The sequence below is a fragment of the Podarcis raffonei genome, chromosome 10 (assembly GCF_027172205.1).
Source record: "Podarcis raffonei isolate rPodRaf1 chromosome 10, rPodRaf1.pri, whole genome shotgun sequence".
NCBI classification, from domain to species: Eukaryota; Metazoa; Chordata; class Lepidosauria; order Squamata; family Lacertidae; genus Podarcis; species Podarcis raffonei.
The window spans coordinates 56,067,960-56,085,461 of record NC_070611.1 but is presented as its reverse complement, the minus strand read 5'-3'; the positions used below and the strand labels follow the sequence as shown (position 1 = coordinate 56,085,461).

At 41.7% G+C, this 17,502-nt stretch overlaps 1 protein-coding gene across 1 annotated transcript; it reads right to left on the bottom strand.

Moving 5' to 3' along the window:
• Positions 1-626: 626 nt before the first annotated feature.
• On the bottom strand, positions 627-16,010 carry MTPN (myotrophin). The gene is made up of 4 exons (XM_053404682.1): positions 15,796-16,010; positions 7,402-7,515; positions 6,126-6,209; positions 627-917 (listed from the first exon to the last, which is right to left on the bottom strand). The coding sequence occupies exons 1-4, from the start codon at positions 15,865-15,867 to the stop codon at positions 831-833; spliced, it is 357 nt and encodes a 118-aa protein (XP_053260657.1). The 5' UTR covers positions 15,868-16,010; the 3' UTR covers positions 627-830.
• Positions 16,011-17,502: the final 1,492 nt, after the last annotated feature.

Here is a 17,502-nt window from a genome sequence, read left to right as displayed (position 1 = left end):
TGAGAGCCATTCCTTCTTTAGTAATTAAGATACTTTGAGTTTAAATCTTGAAGGGCAAAGTCATCATCCTCTAGCACCAATAGGTCTGGAGCTGTCACTTTCTTCCAGTTAATATTATGATGTGCTGGGGTGAGGAAGTTCCAACTGGAAGTCTTTGAAGAGCAACTCTTACCCAGAACTAAGCACTGTCTATCATCTGGCTGGTTCTTCACAAAATGTTTGGATGGTGGAAAAAACCCCACACGATTTTGATCATCCCTTGGCACCCCGTTTTGAGATGCATTCCTGCTATCACTGTGTATTCCATGTTAAAATAGGCAGCCAAAATTAGTGTGGCATCCAACTGTTAAATACCGGGGAATGATAAACCAAAGCCTTCAGCACTGCACAACCTACGTAAGGCACAGGGATATAGTTATCCCAGTGCCTTGACTGGGAGATGACAGCATAGCAGCACAGGGCTGCTACTGCCTTTACAAGTTAGAAAGTACAGGGATGGAGCTTCTGTCTGACAAACTTCCAGCAAGTCTTAGAAGAACAAGGAAAGTTTGCAGACTAAATTTCAGACTCCATTCTTCGCCCCTTCTCCAGCAGAGGTTCAATTTTGCCAGAAATGGGGGAAAAATTGTACTAAGGCGAAACCAATTATATGGATTTCTACTTTCTCCAAGCAGGTTGTCTTTTTGATAGAGGTACCTAACTAGTCTGATTTACTGTGATTTTTTTTCCTCCCTCCCCAATATTTAGCTGAAGAAGCTGGAAGATACAAAGAGTGACAGACAGGCAGCAGTGTGAGGCCACAGGAGAGACATTAGATCTCAGTCCATCCGTCACTGGAGAAGAGCTTTGATTGCCTGATTGTCAGTGGCTTCAAAGGCAGTTAGACCATCTGGCCCTCTCACAGTCTTATCAGCACCCTGTAAAGAGATGAGAAGAGCTGTCACTTTTAGAGAAAAGGTGGAATTACATGTACCAGAAGCAGTTTCTCGTGAGAGGGTCCTGGTACGTTTGTTTTCTTACTTTACAGTCTATATAATTTCTTCAACTAGAGTCACATTGGCTTGACTAAGGTGTGTGCGTTAAACAAGAGAGATCATTTTCAATTCATTCACCATTAAAAAGACAGGCTTTAAGTAATCTCACAATCCAAATAGCACATTTAAGTTATAGAAAGCTTCATGCTCCCATGAAGACACCTCAGCTTCTTGGGCCCACTTGAATAATAGTATTTTCAAAGTATTAATATACATTAAAGTTTTCAATCAAAAGACTCAGTTCTAGTTATCTTAAGACAAAATGCCAATTAAATCCAGGTGAAACCATGGTTCCCAAACCTTGCCTACTTGACTCCTCTTCTGATACAGAGCCACAGCCACAGCCTCAATCCTGTTCCAAAGCCTTTACTGGCTTTGCATATACACTGGAGTTTTACCATACACCTTTAGTGGCCTGGGATCCATTCTGCTAAAGACCTCTCACAGCTCCAGGGTGGAATTCAAAGTGATTGTTCTGTCAGTGCAAACATTTCTGCTTGCCTGACGGACTGCTCTTCTCTCTCTTCCCCACACGTGGTGGTCTGGGGTTTTCCCCCCTGACACCTCCCCCCCAGTAGTTTTGGGTGAGAGGAGGAGGATGGGTAGCCCTGTTGTATTAGCAGGACTCGTGGTGGTTCCTGCTAGTGCAACAATTTAGTTGAATCTGGTCCCAAGTGTTGCAACTTTTGAAGGAAAAGGAAATTAAAGAACTCTAGATGACATTGACCTGTACGCCTACAAGTAACCTTCTGGAGCTTTATATATAGGCGTACAGGTATATATATACATGGAGGCGTACATATATGTAGGCATACAGTGGAATAAAAATATCAGACTTGCAGAGCATTTCCTCCACACCCACATGCACCTCTACAAAATGGTGAAAAAGGTTACGCTCTACAACAGTTACTATTCCTAGATGCAGTCATTTCAGAGATAAAAGGATTGAAACTCTGTCTAGTTAAAAACCTAACATATTTCCACGAGTCTAATACACCAGTGAATCTCACGCACACCTCAATTTTCAGAACCTTGAAACCAAATGAAGTATTTGCTGCTGAATGTAAAAGTGCCATCGAATCTAATGCACACCTTAATTTTCGCAACGTAATTTGGTCAAAAAAGGTGAGCATTACATTCGAGTAAATGTGGTAGTTAAAAACACTTTAATTATTGCAGACATTGGCCTAGAAGAAAGGTTGATCTACTCCTTCAAGTTAGACTGTCAACTTTCCACGGGTTTGTCTGTCTTTTCAAGAAGATGTCAGGTGGGTCTGAAGCACCACAAGCACAGAAGTATGGCCCAAAGATACTTAATGACTCCACTCTGTCAAAGTCAAGGCTGTAATAGACTATAGCCAATCACTATGATTAGTATGTCAGCTATGTCTGGGAACACTCATTCACTTGAAATCGCCACACTCGAAAATTTTCCAAGTACACCTTAGTTTGAGGTAAAATAATAAATCTATTTGAGCATGTCAGTCTCCACATTATTTGGAGTACATTTGAGGAAAATGGCATGAGAAAAGAACACAAAAGGGGAAGAGGGCAAGAAATGAGGTTTGGCTTGAGTGCTCCTGTACTACTTGCAGAAGGGGGAAAATTAAGGAACAAATGTTTTTTTTTACTGAAGACCCTACAGGGGTCTTAATGTTCCACAAGATTAGTAAACATCTATGTTGCATTATGAAGCTGGCATAGATTTAATTTCTTTTTAACCAGCCTGCAGATTCAAATAATGTGTCTTGCTTTTTGGGTAAAGGGTTGAGGAATGTTTCCTACTCAAACTAGAAACTCAAGAGGTTTTGTCAAGATACAAGGAAAAGTATAGAAAGAAAACCAACAGTACTTAAAAATAAATAAATCTCAAATACAAACAATGTTTCAACTATAGGACTAAAAAGATTGTTAAAATGGGGGAGAAATACAATCATGCATATGCACCGATGCCATCAATTCAGTGTAGGGTAATCAAGGCAGGTCGATCTAAAGCAACAAAACATTTGGCAGCAAACTTATGGAAGTGATCAGCAGGTGAGGGGAGTTTTAACACAGCAAGCCACCGCCACATTTCAGTGATCCAGGATCCACTGAGATCTAAACATTGTAATTGCTTTGCTTTTTCTTCTTCTTTTTTTAAAGTAATCCACACTATCAACTCATTTGTGATAGAGCAAACTCATACTGATGTGATCAAATATACTTTCTGAATCAAAGGCAGAAACTACTGGCATTGACAAAAAAATAACCTTGAAGGTCTTCTCCAAATTTTCCCTTTGTTCTTTTTATACCCTTCCCATATACTCAGTATCAGAGTTGAAAAAGCACAAAGTGACACTAACTAGCTTCCAAGCCTTTATTTTAAAGTCAAAAGATGAATCTACAGACTTTTGACTCCACAAGTACTTTAAGGACAAAGAATACAATTCATAACCTACTTCTGCTGGCTTGAAGTTTTAGTATGAGTGAATCCTAGCAAGATCTCTCTATATTTTTCAGACAAACAGCAAGTAAACACACACAATATTAACTCAAGAGAACCACAGTATTTTGTTATCATGAGATGGTATGTGTCCTATCAACACATATACAACCTCCAAAGGGGAAAAGCTCTCAGAATAATTTGGCTTTATTTTCCTTAGTTTGAGAATGTTAAAGTCAACCAAATACTAGGGGTGTGTGCATTTGATTCAGACAAATCCCAAATCCAGAACCAAAGTGGGACATTTCATATATTTGGGAGTCAGCCAAAGCAAAGCAATTTCCTTCTGAACAGTTCCATGTTGGAACTGTCTGTTTCCAACATTTCAGAACCTATTCAAATGCAAACACTGAAAATTCGTACTCTCGTACCCCTAGATGCTCTCCCTATAAAGAAAATACCAGGGAAGTGGGGGTGTACTTTTGTGACTGACAGCTGTAGCTCTCAACCAGAGGATTTTACAGGGCTCTTTTTTTAAACTTCCCGTCAGTACCCAAGGTGGAACTTATCAGAAAGTCTTCCAGTGTTTTTCCACTGCTTTTTGTGACTGTGTGTCAAGTACCAGCAGTACTGAAGGCTTCAAATAATGGACTGAGAAGCACCAATAATTCATGGTTCACACCCAGTCTCCAAGGCAGACAGGAACATGAAGTCCCACTGAGTCCCCATAACCTGAGTCAAGCTCTCCCTGTGCTTTCTCCCTGGCTGCTGACACAAGGAGGGCAAGGCATCATTTTCTGGAACCATCATAAGCCTGCCAGAAGCTTATGATGGGTAACAAGATATAGGTACCAGAGTTTGCAGAGGTGCTGGGAGATAGCTACCCTTGCCACCTCTGCTGCCTCCTTTGTCACTGCTTATAATGAAAATGCAATGTGATGTGCAGGGCTCCCATCCCCTCCAAAAGGAGGATACTCCCCTCCCCTCCTGAAATAATATGGGGAGGGATGTGTGCAGGAAGAGCTTTACATGCACAGATGCTCTTACTATAGAGCCAGTCATGAGATCTGGGCTTCCAACTTCTGAAACAGAGAAAAGAGGACACACACATGCACCCTCTTTGCCTGAAAGAAAAGGGTGTTGGTGGATCTCTGGGGGCTTTACAAGCAGGTAGGGTTATATAGTTTGCACCACACTTTTTTTTTTTTTTTTTTGGTGTTGTGCCTCACCACGGCTCTCCTCTCCTCCACCTCCCTTCCCAGAACACGGTAAATTGCATACAAAACCACTGAAGGGAGAGAATTCTTTCAAAAAAACAAAACACACCCCACATTGGTCTCTATTATATAGTATGCATAACAATATAGAAGGCACTTTGACATAGATGTTCAGAAAGTGCCATCTATTCATCCCATCAAAGATAAAGCTTTTGAAAAACTTTGGTGCTAACTGAACTCCCAAAAGTATCCCCCCTCCATTTATCATAATTCCTAGTCCCTGCACTTATTTTTCTTGAATCTTACGGGTTACTTAACTAGAGGCGTCTCTGTCATATAATGTAGCTGTTTTCATACCAACTGCCCACAAAACCACACGGAGGAAGCAAATCTCTTTTTAAGTTCCCCTTAAACTGTCAGGCTGCCCAACACAACTCCTCATTACACCTGTCAGTGTGAAATATGGAAAATTTCATCCTATAGAAGAGACTACTATGTCTACAAGTTTTATCTCATTATGTCAGAGAGCAGAACAACTATAGCTATTTGTTGATTTCCCCATTATAGTCACTGGGGGCACCAAGTTTCAGATTTACTAAAGGAGGGTTCTGATTCTGACCAGAGGTGAAGTGTGTGGTCTGTGAAATGGTTTCAGCCAAATTCGGCCACATTCCAGATTGTCTATCCAGTGTGCTAGAAAACATGTAGCCCAAACTTTGTAATAGAGCACATCCTTTGTATGCAGGAGGCTGAAGGCTGACTCACCAGCATCTTCATCTATGTAATTTCAGGTAACAGTATTGGGAAAGAAACCATGAAGAGCCAGTCACCAAGCAGATTCGTCTATTTTGTGCAGTACAATGGTGTGACAAGCTCTCACTTAGAACAAGCTTTTATCTACTAAATATGTGGCTCTTCTAAAACTTCCTCTGGAAGTTTCTCTCCTTGCTTGACTAGCCTCTACTTTGTAGTCACACTGAATTTTACTATCCTTCTCACCGAAGTTGCATTTAGCATTCTATAACATCAGAACAGCTCAGAAGATAGCTACCTAAGGGGACTCTCATAGCAAAAAGGAAGACGCTGTTGACTGTATGCTTAGTTTTCCCCAAGTTATGTTAAAAGCCTTGTCCTTAGCTTCTCTTCTTCTGTCTCTTGTCTATTTTAATATTGTAAGCCTATGGGCTTACAATTACAGAGAGGAGAAAATTGCAGGGGAGAAATAGTAAACACAGGAAAGGTTAAGCATCCTTACCTCTCACCTGCTAAGTCATAACCAATCTAAGTCCATTGATTTCAATGTGTCTCCTCTCAGCATGACTTAGCTGGATTCCACCCAATGAATATTAGGCTTTTTTAAAAAAAGAATGATGAAATGTTTGAAGGCAGTGGGGAATTTGTTAAGTTGCTGAATGATTAACATACCACCAGGCAGGTCTCGCTTCTTACCTTTGACAGGAGTAACTTCACACAAGACACATGGCCTTCATAAACTGCTGAAAGGAGTGGAGTGATATTGTGTTTGTCTGGAGCCTGTAAGAAAGAGAAATGAAGTTACACAATAAATTCCATCTACAATATACTATATCTGATAATGCTCAGATATCACATTCTTGGCTGGTGTGTATCTGCCAAAAAGCGTACTGTTGCACACAGCACATATTTAGCCAGCTGCAATGTTGCTAAATGAAAGCAAGTCCAGACCTACACTTTACTTCTGCAAAAGCATGTCCCTAGTTTTCCTGAAATGGTTTATAAATGCTGTTAATTATTGGAATTGGTTACCAAATGGAAATACAGCAGGCTACAGCAGGGGGAAGGATGGGAGGCAAGGCCATTCCAAAAGAGTATCTCCTTTAGTCTCCTATTCTCCCTGAAGTGTTTCATCTCAGCTAGTCATCATAGGAACTACATACATTTAAGAATTTGGGCACGGATTTTCTTGATTTCCACTTTCCTAAAGACTCTTTTCCCCTTTTGTTTCATGGCTTTTAGACTGCAAGCCTAAGGGTAGATGTTGCCCTGTTTGTTACTGATTCATCTAGGATATTTTTTGGTTGAAGAACGGGGTGAAAATATTTACATAAAAACTTAGTATACAAAACACATTAGAAAACTGGCAGACTTTAACCTGAATAGAAGACAGTTACTGCAGAAAGCAGTTTCTAAGATAATACCAACTACTATTATCTTACTAGAATACTAACAATGAAGCAGATTTATCCTCTCATAGGTCTAATATGAACCAGACAGAAATTGCATTGTATCAAATAAAATGGAAGTGTAAAAACTCACTTCATACAAATTGTGTAGTGAACTGTTGAATCATTCAAATGTCTGAGCTATCCAGTTTAACCAGATTAGTTATTTTTAATTATAAGCCAGTTACTGAAGACTGGAGACCTATTAGTTTTCACAGTGCTGAATGTAGCATAAGAAGCATTTTACTTATGGACGCATCTCATGATCCCTTCCAATGAATAGTCTGTTTTTGTGTTGTTTAAAATACATGCAAAACCTGTTTGAACAAGAGGCAACAGTGGAGCAAATATTGCTGCTACTACTACTACTACTACTACTACTAATAATAATAATAATATGCACATACATCCAAGGACAACTATGCCTCTACATCATTGTTTTGAAATGCACAGAAAACTATCATTTGTCTTCAGTCAAAGACAGAACTAAACCAGAACTAGACAGTTTTAATCAACATACATACATTCATATCAGCTCCTTTTAGTAGAAGGAACTCCAGGATCTCAAGCTGTCCACAGTCTGCAGCATAGTGAAGAGGTTTCCTCCCACCTTCAAGTGTCCGATTAACATCTTCACCCTTCAAAATTAAAAAAGTTTATAATTTTATATAATTCTACATCAAGTTTAGCTCTGAGATCTAACTATGGTCATTACTCAAACATAGCAGACAACACTTGCTTAAAACTCTTGCTCAAAACACTTGCTCAAGACATTACAGCAATATGGGGAAGGTAGTCTGCAAAGCAATGCCTCATGTCAAGAACCAGGAGTGTCAAAATTTATATCCATAGTGCTTGTTGCAAAGCAATTTGTTTATCCTGTTCCATTCATCCCTCTACAACACCTTTAACTTTCCCAAACTTTGATCTGTTCATAGCTTGAAGGTTCACCATTATTAGGACTAATAAATGTACAGCAGGTGGTATTAACATAGCAGTGAAATCTTACTAATACTATTAGAAGTTATTTAAGAAGTAGATGTTTTGGAAGCATGACCTCTCAGTGGCATGCGCAGACATGGCGAATCGCGACCCGTGCATGTGCAGACGCGGGTTGCGTTCGCTTCAGGATGCGGGGCTCCAGAACGGATCCCGTTTGCATCCAGAGGTACCACTGTATAGTCCGGCCCCCCACAAGGTCTGAGGGACAGTGGACCGGCCCCCTGCTGAAAAAGTTTGCTGACCCCTGTTCTACATCATGTTTCTTCCATAGGCCACAAGATGCTTTGTGATGCAACCAAGAAGTCCATAAAGTCAACTGGTATTCCATGGTACAGTATAGTGATTCTGAACCTAGAGGTTCTACACAACTATTAACAGACATAATATCCACAAAATTTATTGTTTTTCTTGATTAGATTAAAAGCTACTACCAAATTCTGTATACTGTCCATGTCTTTTGTTTGTTATACTTTCAAGTGTTATATAGAGTACTTATAGCAAGCACTGTATGAAAATTCTGAAGGATCCACACACCACAAACATCTTGAAAGATTGTATCATGTCCCAAGTTCAATGACCCAATAAATTCCTTAACTCAAATAATTAGCAGTTTCCAAGAACGTAGCAATTTACTCTGTCACAATATACTTTTTGGCATACTTCTGGCACAACAACAGTATTTCTAAAGTACTAGTAGCGACTTTTCTTTTATGGTTCAGAATTTTAGAACTGCTGAATGTCCCTTTCATTTATTAGAACTCAAAGGCTTCCAGACCATATAGATACTGTGCTTCCAGCTCTGAATAAGACTCTTGATAAAGTCTAATCATTTAAATTCCTCCATTCATTTGCATCTCAAATTATAAAACTGAATTAAATTTTTATTGTCTTTACTCATTTGATGCACCATGACATCAGAACATTTAAAAAGCACAATGAATAAATTTAGTGATAAATCTTTTAATTGTGCAACTCTGAGTTTATAATTTAAAATGTTCATTGCTTTCCCTTCTGATTATTAAGCCAAGCCAACTATCTTTGCTTTTGCCTGTCTTTTGCATTTCCCTTTTGTTACACTAAAAGATTATTTCTTTGAATACTGAATTCAGTCAAACTGTTACAGAATGCTCATCAGCACTAATGCCCTAATCACTTGAGACCACTGAATGCACCTCTTGTTCTGATAATACCAACTCCTATCCTGAACAGCAATATAAAAATCCACTTCATGTACCTTCTTCTCAGCTTCTAACTAATAAGCACTTAAAGGCTCTTTTCAGGTCAATATTACCTCCTCTATTCATACATGTAATGCATAACCTAAGGGAAATATGTGTCAGTATAAGAAAACCTATTTATTCATTCTAAGAAAAGGATCCTTATAGTATATCCCTTCAAGAAGAAGTAAAAATGAAAGTCTAGATTCCAATTAAAGTTTTTGAAGTGTCTCAAGACTGAAAACGTATCCCAGAAGTCTTATATTTCTTCACAGTGAATGTAAACCATCAGATAGTGGAATAATTCTCTCACACACTAAAAGGTTCTGGGTTAGATGCAGTTACTTAGGAAAAAGATCTCGAAGATGAAAGCAGCAAGCTCTCAGAAGTCAGCAACTTGGCTTTCTTAAGACCAACATTATTCGGAAAGGAACTGAGAAGACACAAAGTAACAAACCCCTATAAAATATAAATCTAAAGTCCTCATATCACACTCAGAACTCAAGACAAATTTCAAAAGTCCTCTGCAAGTGATCTGCTCCTGCTGGGTAGAAAGCAGGAGGGAAGGAGAAAGAGAGAGAGAGAGAGAGAGAGAGAGAGAGAGAGAGAGAGAGAGAAAGAAGGGGGGGTCTTCTTTTGGCTCTGTCCCAGTCCAATCCTTCAAGTCAGCCCTTCTCACAACTGGCATGTGCCCAAGACATTACTCCCGAAAGAATGCAGGCCTCAACAGAAAAAGAAAGAAGGAAAAAGATTGCCCACTCTGATCTACAGCATGCTGATTTTTAGAACACCTATTTGCTCCAGTTTCTTTATGTCAAAGAAATGGAACCACAGAAAGTAGAGAAAAGAGAAACTAAATTATCAGGTGAGAAGCATAAATTTGTCCAGAGAAATACAAGACATAGATTTGAGTCTTTGCAAAGCTTCGAAGACTCGAGGAATGTTACAATGTTTAAAATTAAATGCGCTGGTGGAAGTTAATAAAACTCAACCCAAGAACTGTGGTTACCTTGATGAAACTGACAAATTATCTGATTTAAGGCAAATTTAAGATCTAGGACATCAAATTTGCTACATTCCTGTGGTGAGTGGTATGGTAAACAAGGGAGAACTGATGAAGTGTTGTGTATACTGCCCCATCTAGCTTTTTAAACAAGAGAGGCAGCAAATGAGGAAATGTGAACTCTGGACCAGGCCTCCTTAGTTCTGGAAGCAAGAACATCTCATCCAGGAATGGCTGGCGACATGGTTGAGCCTTTCTGTATGTCAGTGCACCCCTTTCTGTGTGTCAGATTACAAGAATCTTAGAACCACGATATAATCATTTTGATACTGAAATGTTCATAGCAAACAGGTACGTTAATCCAACACAAGTACAGGCCCAATAGAAGGGAGAAGAGTTGTCTGAATTGGGCCTTGGTTTTAATTAGAGTTTTTCAGTTCTTTGCTTCAGACTCTACAACCCTTAATCTCTTTGTCAAATCTGCCAGAAAAACAGGAAGCTGATGTGCTATATGAGCAGGCAAAAACAAAAGTCTCCCTGTCTATTGAATTGGCATCAGGCTCTTTTATTGTACAGTGGTACCTCAAGTTACAAACGCCTCAGGTTACAAACTCTGCTAACCTGGAAGAGTTACCTTGAATTGAGAACTTTGCCCCAGGATGAAAACGGAAATTGTGTGCTGGCGGCGCAGCAGCAGCAAGAGGCCCCATTAGCGAAAGCATGCCTCTAGATAAGAACAGACCTCCAGAACGAATTAAGTTCATAACTAGAGGTACCACTGTATTCTTTTTGGCACCTACTTAAAATATTTTTGTTTAGGGAAGCTATTCAGACAAGTAGATGTTAATGTGTTTACTGCTGATTGTAATTGCTTTTTAAACAAATGTTTGAATTACCTATTTTTAACTGTTTTATTTATAATGGTAATATTTCCTATAAACTGTTTAGGCTTTGCTACAATCAAGCAGCATATAAATCTTGTTAACAAAAACATAATATAAAATGTGGCCTTCTACATATTGTTGAACATCTAGTCCCATCTGTCCCAGCCAGCATAGCCAATGGCCAAGGATGACTGTTGTAGTCCAACACCTGAAGGACCACAGGTTTCCTATCCCTGGTCTAACCAAGTCTCTAAACAGGAAGTCTGGAAATAATGCTTGGGGTGGAGGAGAAAGGGACAGTTGAAAGAAAAATGTTTAAAGTGAGCACTAGAAAAATTTGAACATGAAACCAGGAGAGGCTGCTATCAGGAGCTGACACAGATCAAGCAGAAACAGAAAGGATCTACTGTAGTGCAGTCCAACACATCTTTGAGTACAGCAGATAGCATCAGAAATGCATGGGCTATAAGACACAGAGGAATAATAGTATTTATAGGGCTAGTTGAATATACTCATGACTCAATCAGAGCTGATGAGACTTTCATAGAGAAAATTGAGTTCAGCCAATAGGTTTTCACAGAATCCTACTTGACCTGAGTTGTGCTCTAGACCTACCCCATTTCATAGAATCATAGAATCATAGAGTTGGAAGAGACCACAAGGGCCATCGAGTCCAACCCCCTGCCAAGCAGGAAACACCATCAGAGCACTCCTGACATATGGTTGTCAAGCCTCTGCTTAAAGACCTCCAAAGAAGGAGACTCCACCACACTCCTTGGCAGCAAATTCCACTGTCGAACAGCTCTTACTGTCAGGAAGTTCTTCCTAATGTTTAGGTGGAATCTTCTTTCTTGTAGCTTGGATCCATTGCTCCGTGTCCGCTTCTCTGGAGCAGCAGAAAACAACCTCCCTCCCTCCTCTATATGAGATCCTTTTATATATTTGAACATGGCTATCATATGACCCCTTAACCTCCTCTTCTCCAGGCCAAACATGCCCAGCTCCCTTAGACGTTCCTCATAAGGCATCGTTTCCAGGCCTTTGACCATTTTGATTGCCCTCCTCTGGACACATTCCAGTTTGTCAGTGTCCTTCTTGAACTGTGGTGCCCAGAACTGGACACAATGTTGCAATGAATCCAGAGCTAGAGCATCCCTAACAGATGGCTATCCATCCTATGCTTGAAGAATTCCAGGGAGGAGCTCATCAAAACCCTAGGTAACTGGCTCCATTGTCATACTATTACACTCATTACTGCCTCCAGGCAACAGAGAACAAGGCTTTGTCCCTTTCTACACAACAGCGTTCCAAATATTTGAAAAGTGCCCCTTCTTAAACTTCTTCTCCTCTTCAAGCTCAACAAACCTGGTTCCTTCAAACTTTCTTCACAGGACTTGTTTTTCATACCAGTGACCATCTTTGTTGCTCTCCTCTGAACCTTATTTGAACTTGTTCACATTCTTCTGACAGTGCAGCACCCAGGAATTCGAAACAGTACTCAAGATGAAGTCTATTGATTAATTTATTATGAATCAAGACCTGTCAAATCAACCCCCATTATAAGCCCATTCCCATTTTTAAAGCATTTGTGCCTAACTGCAGTCAATTGTACATGCATGGCAAGCTGATTAGCTTCTCTTGTCACATAGGTTTATCATAGAATCACAGAGTTGGAATGGACCCCAAAGGAATTTCAACTAAAGCATCCAAGACAGATGGCCATCCAACCTCTGTTTAAAAACCTGTTAAAAAACCTCCCGAGGCAGTCTGTTCCACTGTCAAACAGCTCTTAAGTCAGAAAGTTATTCCTGATGTTAAGTAATGTGCTAAGTAGACATCTGTGCAATTCAAATGCAAAAAATGGAACCTAGAACCAGCAGATTCATACCTTCAGAACTCAATAGAAGAGGCTGAACATATGTTTATGACTACTTCACACAAATATGATCACCACTATAATATCCTGTTCTACCATATACACCATAGAATCAGACAAAGACGCATTCCATATTACTAATTGCACCCTAGGGAAGGCAGCTTTCTTTCTTTTATTAGCCTAGAGGAGGAGGATGGAAAAGTAGATGAGTGCATCTCTCTTAACTCTCTGTTTGCATGCTATTTCAAGCTGGAAAAAACCCCACAGTTGTAGCTATTGCTATTGTTATTTAGTACAGTATTTAATACCTGCCTTTCTACATAGAGTACCCAGGGCACCTTAAAAAAATAGAAGTGTTGTGAATATATAAATTGATTAACATGACCACCACCAAACCCTAACACAATAAGGATATTGTATACAAATCAAATTGTATACAAATCAAAGTGATATATGTCTATCCTGGAATTTGTACATCATTTACAAATGTCCTACACAGGCTGCCTAAATTCTTCACCAAGTATTCTTCAGTACAGGTATCAGTCTACAGCAGGCACCTTGTCCAAAATTGTTTGCCAGAGCCTACACAAATCTATAGCTACATGCTTGGCGAAGTGATTTTGTTGTAGATACACTTACTTTCCCTCTTCCTCGACATTCAGGTTTTATGAAACCTACATCCCTTCATCCTATAAGACTTTGGTGAAGTAGAATAGCCTACTTCTATAGTATATAAAACAACAACACTAATCAGACCAAAGGTCTACCCAGCTAAACAGCATACTTTGAAAGCAACCATACTTGGGTACTTTCCAAAGTTGTTACACAGGAAGGCAGTAGTTTCATGGATTTAAAGACTGAAGTGTCCCAACTATTTAGTGAATGAGTTGGGCAAGTCTATGTAATTTAAAAGCAAAAGGGGAACACTGATGAGGAGGGCAGAACTTTCCTGCCTGCAGCTTCTACCCTCAAGTGGTTTCCTCCTGGCGCTGTGGATTAAACCACAGAGCCTAGAACTTACCGATCAGGTGGTCGGCGGTTTGAATCCCCGCGACGGGGTAAGCTCCCTTTGCTTGGTCCCTGCTCCTGCCAATCTAGCAGTTCGAAAGCACGTCAAAGTGCAAGTAGATAAATAGGTACCGCTCCAGTGGGAAGGTAAACGGCGTTTCCGTGCACTGCTCTGGTTCACCAGAAGCGGCTTAGTCATGCTGGCCACATGACCCAGAAGCTGTACGCCGGCTAATAAAGCGAGATGAGTGCCGCAACCCCAGAGTCGGTCACGACTGGACCTAATGGTCAGGGGTCCCTTTACCTTTAAGTAGCCTTAGCTGCCAAAAATGCCTGAACACAAGAGCCCCAGGGGGCTTCAGTGTCCTCACTTCTTTCTACATGATCAAATGTGAAATTCCCCCTAGCACCTAGAACTATTGCCCTAACATCATTTTTGGACCCAACTTCTACCAAAACTTCACTGCCTTCCATTTCCAGGAAACTGCACCTTGTCCAAGGACACCCAATTTTACAGCCAGGCTTTGGTAGTTGAAAGCCACCATTTCTATCCCATCTTTACTCTAAGAAGCTCAATTTGGTGTACATGGTTCTCTTTACCTCCATTTTATCCTCACAACAACCCTGTGAAGCAGGCTAGGCTAAGAGACTGTGACTGACCAGCGTCACTCACTTATTTTCATGGCTGAGCAATGATTTGAACCCTGGTCTCCCAGGCACTGGTTTTAACACCAACCACTAAATCAAACTGGCTCTCTTATAAATCTGCCTACCCTATTTCTGATCTCAGTTACACCACTAGCCCTGGAGGCAGAAGGCTCTGCAGATCAGCTATTTGTTTATTTGGCTACCAGAAACATGAAAGCAGACAATGAAATCCTTTTGCTGACCAGCTCTTACTTCCACCCTTGCACACAAGAGGCTGTCATGCCCACTTTTTAATAAATGTTTGAATAAAAGAGAATATATAAGGTGCATCTCACCATCATGCATGCTTCTCCAGTCCTTATGAGATGGATTAATTAGTTCTTAACACAACTTGTTATACACTCTCAACCGGACTGGCTAAAGAATACGAAGGTCTTAATCCTCCCCACTTAGTTTTTCCAATGCTACTTTCTTTTATCACCTTTGGCTCATTAAAAACCTAGTGGGTACTAAGGTCTTCCATTCAGTGTTTCCATTGCTATTTTAGTTCATCACCATTTGCTCAATTAAAAACCCAGCAAGATGTTGGGACACCTATCTCATTTCCTTCACACTCTTATCATGCGGTGATTATATTCTGTTCCATGCTAAATAAAATAGAATAAAATACAAGTACAGATATATCAGGTAAGGACCACACATTGGAGAAAGAAAGGGTGTGGCTTTACGTTTGCAGCATACAATTCACCCAATATAATTTTGGAGTGGGGCAATTCTGCCCTCTAACCCTTTTTTTGGGGGGGAGGGTTCAGAAAGAGCAATCAGGGGAAAGAGGGAGGGTGCTTGAACCTCTATAAAACTGATGAGGGACGATGGCACGCTCTCCACAAGCAAGCTCAAGCATAAGGGTGGGCGGGGACTAGGCCTCTAACAGGAGGAAGAGGCAAAGCCTTCCCTTCAGCTTCCATCACGGCGTCAGGAAAGATGCAGCTCCACGACGAAGGGGGGCGGGCGGGGAGGGGATCACCCACCATCCAAATCATTTCCGGTGCCCTGGAGTGAGGCAAGAGCACCCCTGAACATGTGTGGATTGCGACACCGACAGCGTCCAGACAGTAGCAGGGGAAGAGCTCGGGCCTGAGCCCCGGCACCTTTAGTTTGCGAAGCAGATGACGGCGGGTCCTGTGAGGAAGAAGGGGGAGCCCCGCCTCAAGGCCAGGAAGCGGCGCCCAGGCTCTCCCGCCCTCCCTGCCTGCCTCCCCGCCCACCGACGGCCTTACCTTGGCCACGTAGTCCTTCACCTCGTCCAGGTCTCCGTTCTTGAGGGCCCACATGAACTCCTTGTCGGACATAGCGGCTGCCGCCCTGACAGGGGACACGGCGAGAGGGCCTGGCAGCGTTCGCGCGACGAGGGAAGAGGAAGAGGAGGAGATGGGCGGGGCTGGACCGGAAGCGGGCGCGGCGTTGGTGGCGGCGGCGGCGGTTGGGCTGCTGCCTCTCGCGGCGGTGAGGGCCGTTGCCACGCCAACGGCGCTCGCTGCGCGCGGCCTTACAGAGAGGCCGGCAGAGGGAGAAACTCCGCGTCCGCCATTAACGTTTCGAGTCGTTTATACTTTAAACGAAGTGTGCTTTTAAAATATCAATAACCCAAAAAAAACCCCGCTTTCGCATCTCTCCCCACACCGCTTTCTCTCGCTCGCCCCGCCCCCACAGAAAAAAGAAAAGTGAGACAAGCCCGCGGAAGCGCGCATGCGCCATGGGGGCGGTGTCCGGTCCTCATTCGCTTTAGCCGCCTTTTTCCCCTGTGCCTTCTACGCCGTAAGGCGCGGGCTGCGGAGCATGCGCAAGGAGGAAGGAGCGTCCAAGTCGCTCATGGAAACGAGAATGGACCGGCGGATTTTTTTTTTAAAAAAGCAGTGCGCATGCGTCTTATTCCCTCCAGGTTAGCTCGTTCAAACAAACCGGCTAAACCGTTGGGTAGCTTTCGTGCTCGCGCATGCGTAGATGGTTTTGGCTGTGATGGGTGGTGAGGCTTTCCGTTAATTTAAGGTCTCGACAGCAGCTCGATGCTCTCAGGGTTTACTCTGAAGTAACACCCCCCAGATTTCAACGGGGCTTGCTCCCCTAAGTATACGTGCAGGTCCTACTTAGAACTAGGTCCCATTGAGTTCAGCAAGGCTTACTCTCAGGTAAGTGCAGCTTTAGGCTGCAGCCCTGTGCACGCCAGTAGCTCAGTCCTAACGATGCCTGCTCAGAAGTAGGGCCTGTTGAGTTCAATGAGGTTTACTCTCGGGAAAGTGGGGTTAGGATTACAGCCGTACTCCTCTGACACTCAGTGGGACAGGCTTTTGAGTAGACATGCTGTGACAGGACAATCCTATACAAGGCTGCTGAGGGATAATCAAGCTGTTGAATTTATAGCTCTTTAGATGGTAGAACAAACTTCAAGGAAAAAAGGAGGTGGGAATATTTTCTTAACATTTCTGCTCCTGTTACCCTCTTTAGTAGAGGTGCATTTAGTTTCTTCTTTTGCCTGAGTCTGGAATTTCCTCCTAAGGAGACACAGTTGGCACCAGGTAGAGTTCCCTCTGTTCTCCCAGGCATTTTAACATTTTCCATTTTGGGAAGATTGCTGTTGGTTCTAGTTTACTCTTTAGTTGTTTGGGTTTTGATTTGTTTTTAATCTCTCTTTTTTGCTGATTTTAAATTGTACCTGTGTTTTGCATGAATTAGTTCTTATTCAAGCTTTGTCTGATTTTTTTCCTCATGAAGCAAATATTTTTAAAGACCAGGGTTCAAATACCCACTCAGGCATGAAGCTCACTGGGTGACCTTGTACCAGTCAGCATCTTTCAGCTTAGCCTGCCTCACTGGATTGCTGTGAGGATAAAATGGGGAGCGGGATGTGTGCCATTGCCAGCTTGTTGGAGGAAAGATAAAATATCAATGTAATAAAATAATTCCTGTGTTCACTAACTTGGGTTTAA

Excerpts from the sequence above, each read along its gene's own strand:
- MTPN (XM_053404682.1), bottom strand. The coding sequence starts at position 15,867 with ATGTCCGACAAGGAGTTCATGTGGGCCCTCAAGAACGGAGACCTGGAC. Across the intron at positions 6,210-7,401 it reads TAAAAGGAGCTGATATGAAT|GCTCCAGACAAACACAATAT; the intron begins GTATGTATGTTG and ends TCTTTCTTACAG. Across the intron at positions 918-6,125 it reads TGAAGTTACTCCTGTCAAAG|GGTGCTGATAAGACTGTGAG; the intron begins GTAAGAAGCGAG and ends ATCTCTTTACAG.